This window comes from Falco rusticolus, chromosome 5 (assembly GCF_015220075.1).
Source record: "Falco rusticolus isolate bFalRus1 chromosome 5, bFalRus1.pri, whole genome shotgun sequence".
Classification (NCBI taxonomy): Eukaryota; Metazoa; Chordata; class Aves; order Falconiformes; family Falconidae; genus Falco; species Falco rusticolus.
The window spans coordinates 80,961,920-80,969,459 of NC_051191.1; the positions used below are offsets into that span (position 1 = coordinate 80,961,920).

General features: G+C 35.6%; 1 protein-coding gene across 4 annotated transcripts in view; it reads left to right on the forward strand.

The window, feature by feature from the left end:
- CCDC91 (coiled-coil domain containing 91) overlaps positions 1–6,994 on the forward strand; it is a 155,503-nt gene extending 148,509 nt beyond the window's left edge. For all 4 annotated transcript variants that reach the window (XM_037389837.1, XM_037389836.1, XM_037389838.1 and 1 more), the window contains exon 13: positions 297–6,994. In XM_037389837.1, coding sequence (XP_037245734.1) covers positions 297–419 — 123 coding nt within the window. In that variant the 3' untranslated portion in view covers positions 420–6,994. The remainder of the gene's footprint in view (positions 1–296) is intronic.
- Positions 6,995–7,540: the final 546 nt, after the last annotated feature.

The window sequence follows — 7,540 nt, forward strand, 5'->3', positions numbered from 1 at the left end:
GTGGGGATTTTTCTAGTGTGGCAGCTGGGCTGTTTAGCTTTTTCAGATTTCTCGTGTAGAATTTGACAGCTGTTGGAAAGTTACTTTTAGTCTTCTGTACATTTTGAAGAAATGCAAATACTTCATTAAAAAGTTGTTACTAAATTGCATGTATAGAAGTTACGTAGGTTCTTTTGTTGTTATCATTTGGTTGTTGAATTTTTGTTGTTGAATATGGTTGAATTTTTGCTGACAAACCTTGACATTTATTTCCAGGTCTTTCTAAAGTTGATCTACCTTTTTTATTGTTTCAACAGCTTGATCAAGTTGTCCGTCAGAGAAGTCTGCATAGTTTGGAACTTTTCCTCTCATGTGCACAGAAACAGTTAAGCATTTTATTAAAGGATGATCCAGCCACTACAGAGGAAAACAGAGACTGACATTCTCAGTACTGCTGATAAAGTCTGATTTGTGAAGCTGCAAATGATGAATATTTTCTAATATTTTTGAGATTGTATCATTGATTCAAGATTGATCTGAAACAACACTTCATAGAAGTATTTGTGGATTATGTTCTTTTATTTATTTATTTTACTACTACCATCAGATTGGAAATATGGGAGGGAAAAAATTCCTGGAAAATTTTTGTTTTATTTGTGATTTGCTTTCATTACATTTTCTTCTAGCCCATGATTGAAGTTCTGGGTAACTGCAGCAATGATGAAAACATTTCCGCTGTTATGTCTGTTTTACATTTGGCATTGTGTGTTGGTGTAATCTATTAGTATTTCTGATATATTAAAAAATGGAGAAAAATATTTAATTGAATATAGAAACAAATCCATCTCTATTTCCAAAGTATATGCCCAAGTGCATTGCCTCAGGTGAGCCTGAGGATCTTATTATTTCTTGGTACTTTTGATGTGTAACAGAAGAATCAGTACATAAACATTAGAACATTGACAGGCATTTCTTTAGTCACTTATAAAGAACTCCAGCTCTAGTAATATAAAAGTTTAAAAACTAAACCGTGCATCTTTTGAGAGTAGGGCAAAACATTGCCATAACCAATGTATAGTATGTATTTTATTTCTGTTTTACAAGGCTAGTTTGATTCCAAAAGTTGTTTTCTCATGAAAGTACGATTAATGTGACTGACCTCAGTTTCAGGAAGATGTATGTAATTATGTGGAGATTGATACTGCACTGCCTCAGTGGAATTTCTGACAGAATGAGGAGTGCAGCTCGGTGATGTTGGGTGCCCTTTCTAAACCCATTGAAGGAAGTAGGAAAAATCCCCACTGGCACTATTGGGCTTTGGATCAAGTCATAGGTCTTTCTAGTCCTGCTAATGTGAGCATGGAGGGGAATTTCTGTGCCTACACTCTTTTGATTGTAGATTTGGGGCCTTAGTTGTAAAAAACTTCTGAATGAAATAAGAGAAAATTAAATGTTCATGCTTAGGGATGTAAATAAACTGAGAATGATATCTCTTATGGTGAGCTTGTGATTTAGTGGGGGACTCTACGGGCATTTTTTGGTGTGGTTCTCATTATTCAGTGATGTTTTCAGTTTCTTGTTTGGCTGGTTTTTTGCATCAGCAGTCAGTTTTCATAAATTGTTTTTTTATAGCAATAAGGAAACACCAAATGGTGGCAGCGTGAAATACATATTGCAAGAGTTTAGGGTTTTATTTAAATCTTTTTCTGTGCTTCATTTTTGTAATCAAAACCAAAGGGTTTGTCCTGTGTATGCAAAGGTTCACTGAAGAAGTAAATAATGCTGCTTTTACTAGATGATGACCTCACCCTACATACAGATGAAAATCTAGTTGTCTTTTGGATATTTCTTGACTGATCAGTTTCCTTTTCTTCTGGCAGACAAAAAATACTTCAGTGTTAATGAGTCACCTACTTACTTATTGTTCCTAAACCAGTGAAATTCTTGTCTTTGTCAACTGCACCAAAGATGACACAGATGTCCATGTGGGTTTTTTTGGAAAGCAGAGGCAATGTAAAATGAAATTGATTGTCTAGTGCTGTCTCACAATCGATGTTTAATTGTGGAAATGTGGTATGAGCAGGTTCCTAGATTAACTTCAGCATTCTTGGTTTTACTTCTAGGCCTGTACATTCAACAGTATTCCTTTTACTAAAGACGTCAAAGTGTTCCCCATCGAAGCTAAAGCCTTAGTAGTGTTATATGAGTGTTCTCCTACTAAAGTTTTAAATTCTGACATGGAGCAAGATGTAAAAGCATTTGTTGGAGAAGCTTATGATTGGTGTCAATAAGAATTCACTGACAACTATGGTGTATCTTTCCCATTAGAACATCACGTCTTGTTTAATCTCAGCTCTTGAATATTGTGATTATCACAGAGAAATATAGGTATCTTTTCCTTACCTTTGACAGTCCTTTAATCTTTCTCTTTACCCTGACCTTTGACAGTTAGTCCTTTAATCTTTCTCTTTACCCTGCAAGCAAATGTGCAGAATTAGACCACAGACGTACAAGATCAGATTGGGAGCTTGGATTATGTTCAAAACTACAAGTCTCAGAAAATCATTTTTTTAGGCTTAGCTTTTTAATTTTTAAAGCTTAGGGGTTTTCATTATTTCTGCCTAACCATGTATAATACAGTTTGTGGAAATTTGGAAGGAGGAAAGGTAGAGAGAAGTTTGCAAACCCAATCTAGGTCCTAGAAGGTGACATCACAATTTTGGGGGTTTTATTCATACAGATTGAAGAATGACATATAAGAGAAAATAGTATGTTCAAGGCCTACAGGGTAGAACTTTGTCAGCCTCTGTGGCATGGCTGCTAGTGTAACAATTTTGGCAGGACTCATATGTAACGGGAGGAACAAGAAGCCTGAGAACTAATCCTTAGAATCAAAAGCAAGGACTAAAATGTTCAAGCTAGTGAGCCTTCAGTCTAGAACATCACCAGAGCTCATATAATATACAACCTTTATATATACATATATATATGATTATGTACCCTATATTAGAAATAAGCCATAAATCTTGTCATATAAAGAAGTGTTTTAAACAATCGCTGTGTATATCAAAAGTTACTGAAGAGACAGTGTAACAGTAGATCCATTGGTGTCTTTCGTTGGTGTCAGTTAGGCCCATCCTGTTTTAACACTTCTACCCGATGGTCTAGAACAGAGACGATCAGAACAGCGGGTTTTGTACCTAATAGTTTACTAAGTTAATACTGAATATTTTGATATCATATAGTCCTACACATTTGTGTTGTATTTATGTTTCTGTTGGATCCCTACCTGCTTCCATTACAGAATACTAATTAGCTCTGAGACTGTATGTGTACAAGTTGTTAACAAAGAAGAAATCATTTACCCCACACATTTTGTATGCTGTCTGTTGTTAAGATATGGGAATATCTGAATTTTTGCCTTGCTCTGAGAATCTCATTGACAAATGACACTTGAATTCCTGGAAGCATTGAATTCCTTCACTCCATCATAAGAAGGCAGAAGAAAAGTAAGTAAAAGTAAGCAAAGTAAGAAAAGTAAGTAGTCATTCCAGAGGCTGAGGGTGCATTAGTGTTTTGAGACTTTTGTGCATCTTTACATTGGCATCTGATGAAAAGTTGCCTCATGTCCTGCCAGCTCAGTAAATGCCAATGTTAATTCCTGACTGTCTGAAATTATCCATGCAGACATGACATTAAAGACCCCAATTCCTGTTCACACTGAAACTCCCTTATAGCACCCTAGACCCTACTCTTCCACTGTGTATTTTCTATGTCCACATATTTGAGTTTACAGATTTTTCCCTGCCCCTTGGATGGAGGGAATATCTGGTCAGATTCCACCTTGTTTCCTAGCAGGAAATAGCCACCAATAACGTTTCGTCAAGGGGACAGATATAATTTATACCCACTTCCAGATCATGTACAGTCAGTGCACTTACCAAATGGACTTAGTGCAAATCTAAAATGGGCTGGATCGGGGCATACCGAATCTAGCTTGCAGCTAGTTAGCTTTCTTGATGCCAGGTGAGTAGATGTTAAAGTATAGACCACAGCATGGTTTAACTAACCTTTTACTTCTTCTTGCTTCCCCAGCTGCATTGCAGCCTACACTGAGCTACCTGTAATACACAGTTCCCTTTAACTGCTCTAGGTACTGTGAACTCTGTTGCAGGAATGACTGACTTGTGCACGAAATTGTCTTAAATTTTTTTACATGGCCATTATAAGTACTCTAATAGAAAGATTTTATAACATATATGGCATTCCTTTTTCATCAATGGATTATAATTGTGCCAAAGAAACATTGGTCTGGAAAATACTTGTTACATGGGTATAATTTCGGCCTTAATTCAATTCAATGTGCTTGCAGGAATCGACAGAACAAATGTTTTCTTTTCTGTGATCTGTCCAACTGTATTGTTCTTCTAAGGCTTCAAGAATTGATGGCTTATCTGCTGGTATAGCTTAAGCACAGTTTTCTTTATTAATTTTTAAGTCTACATGAAACTATTGACACTGCTGATGAATCGGGGTCGCATCTGAACAGTTGAACATCATGGGGAAACCATGTGAGTTGCACTCTTTTTGGCTCAAGTTTTGTATTTGCCTTTGAAAGCATATGCTTCATTAGCTAAAGGAAAGCATGAGGTGTGTAAACTTCTTGTAGACATTACCTAAGCAGTTCACTTGCCATGGTAATGTAGTAGCTAAAAACGTCCTCAGCAAGCTCGCTCGTACGTGGAGCAAAAGGTCAGTCTTGCTGAATGCCATTTGCCACAGATACATTTGCCACACTGTAGGTTATGGTGTTTACATTTCTGTGGAAGCATTGCTGGCATTGCCTTAAAAAGATCTATAGTAATGTCCTGAAAGTGGTGAGAGCCAACTATATGTGCTGCTGACAACCCAGTACTTGGCAACACAAAAAATATATTTTTTTTTAATTGATCTCGTTCATTGTATAGTGTGTATTTAAAACTTGTTGTATCACCTTTTAGTGATACAACTTTCCTGTGATAATAATAATTATTATCCCATGGTAATAACAATAATTTCCTGTGATGTGGTATTAGTATTTTATCCATGTCTTATGTGCTGTGTAATTACAACAATTTTAATATGCGTCAGAGATTCACATTTGTTTATATTGCCTGTAATTCCTCACATTTCAGACTTACAAAACCATCATTTTTTAGATGTTTTCCATTGTCTGGCATGGATAATATGATACACAAAGAAAGTATTGAATAAACACTCAGACAATTCTACAGTTTTTCAGATAGCATTTTTAAACAGTTTGCCGGCAAATACTAGTAACAAAATGAGATGTTTATTAATACGTATATCCTAAAAGTACAATTATCAACAAAATGCTACAAATTTATCTTTTTTTTCAGATTTGATAATAAATCTGCATCAATAGATTTAGATCACCATCAGATGGCAATTCATTGACATTCTCTTGCTTCAAGTTAAAATGTTTTGTCTTCTCAAAAAAGCTAAAGGGATTCACACCTCTCTGAGTTTAAAAAGAAGTTTGTCTTAACTGATCCGCTCTACAGTATAATGGTAGGAGTCCCTTTAGCCAAGCAGAAAGAGAATTGTTTTTGCTGAGTGAACTTTGACGGATGTTTCAGTTCTTGTACTACTACCAAATTAGGGCATCAGTTAAGACTTCATGTCGATCTTGCCACATAAATTTTCTGAAAGGCAGCTGGTCATGATGATACATGGCCAGTCTCTATTTTTGTGGCAATAATTTTAAAAATTCCATTACTTTAAACATCCCACACTTTTATTGTGACCATAGATTACATATTTAGAGAGTGATTGTGACACTCTGGCTCAGAGGAATTCTGCTGTTGGTTGTTTCCAGCTCAAAATTTCATCCTTCCTCACATTTTTTGCAATTGCAACTACAATGAAAGTAACGCATGCAGCTTTGTCTTTGTATGGTTCTGGAAATTTACCGAGAAGTTATTTCAAGAGCAGATTTCATCATCAGTCCCTTGAAGAAAATATCAGCATTTGTTCTGTTCGTGTTATAGTGGTGATAAGCTGTTGGCTGAACCCTTGGAGGGGGGATACACTTGTCTCATTATTATTATACTACTGCTAAGAAGAATGTGTTTTCATATGCTTGTTGAAATAAGTTGTTTCTCCCTTTGTACATCAGAACTAATAGCTACTTTGTAGTATTCCCTACTGAAATGCTTAAAAAACCCACATTTTATTATATCAACAAAATCACTACCACAAAGATATAAATTGGTCCATTTTAGTATCAAGCTTGACAGCAGTGGAAACATGAAGGTAAATGTAAGGTGTTACTAACTGTTATATATCCCTTTGGCTACTGGTTTTACTTGAAAATAAAATTGTGTCATTATGAAATGCTCTATCTCCTGAAAATTCAACTGACTGATGAAGTTTACAGCTGGATAGTAATTTCGTAAAAATCTGGATGAATCTTAGTAAGTTTGTCAGGTTAGAGTCTTACAAACGAGAGCATCTTGGGAGTTTTATGGATTATTGTTAGAATGAGTCAAAAATCTGTCCTGGAGTGTCAGTGGCCAAGGATTTCAGCAGTTGCCTGAATGCAACAGAACTGCATCTGGTCTGTTTGAAACGATAACATTGACACTGAAAAGCATAATTATAGGTGTTATTTATTTTCTCCATACTCTTTTGGTAGTGAGGGCAAGGGTGTTTGAAAGAACAGAAGTTGTCTAGATGTAGAAAAAACAAAATAATAGTATTGTGGTTAATGAATTCAGAGGGACTTGGTGAAGAAGGGACAAAGAGGTTTTCTAAAATAATGTGAACTTTGTGGTATATTAAGAGATAGAAAAGATGGTGATTTCATAGAGCAGAGAGGGTCATAGAACAGAGAGGGATGACATATTCAAATGAGAAGTGCAGACAGAAGGTTTTGAGTCCTTTAGAAAGTACTTGTCTGAACCTACAAACTTTTCAGATGTAAACAGCAAAGTGAGTCAAGAAAAAAAAAAAATATATAGATTGACATATTTCCTGTGCAGTTTAAAGAGTAATCAATTTCAGGACTCAGAACTTCTTGAGCTTAACAGTGCTTTCTGTAAGAACCTAGACAATTTAACCACAGGGTCTCATCTTTCAGAAAATAGTACTACATGGGAATCTGTACTGCAAAATGACATCCAAAGCCTCAAAATAAGAATAAAAAAAGATTATACTTTCTAAAGAGTAAAAGCATTGCAAGGCTGACATGTTGAGACCCAAATAAATTAGTCTGACGAATGTCAATAGAGATTCCTGGGCGTCCTGGACAGAATGATTTGGGAGCTTCACTGGAGGAACGGTGTTCACTGGAGGTACTGCTGTACCAGGATGATAACCTATTCTTGCTTGATAGTTTCACTAATATTAAAAACAAAGTTATATACACAATGTAGAAGTCTTTAAATGTATGCCAAATAAAATAGAAAGGGACTCAGATCTTGTGTTCAAAGATAATATATCATCTCTTTATCTTCTTTAGAATAAAATGGGTGTAGGTCTCAGATGAAATAATTTTTCA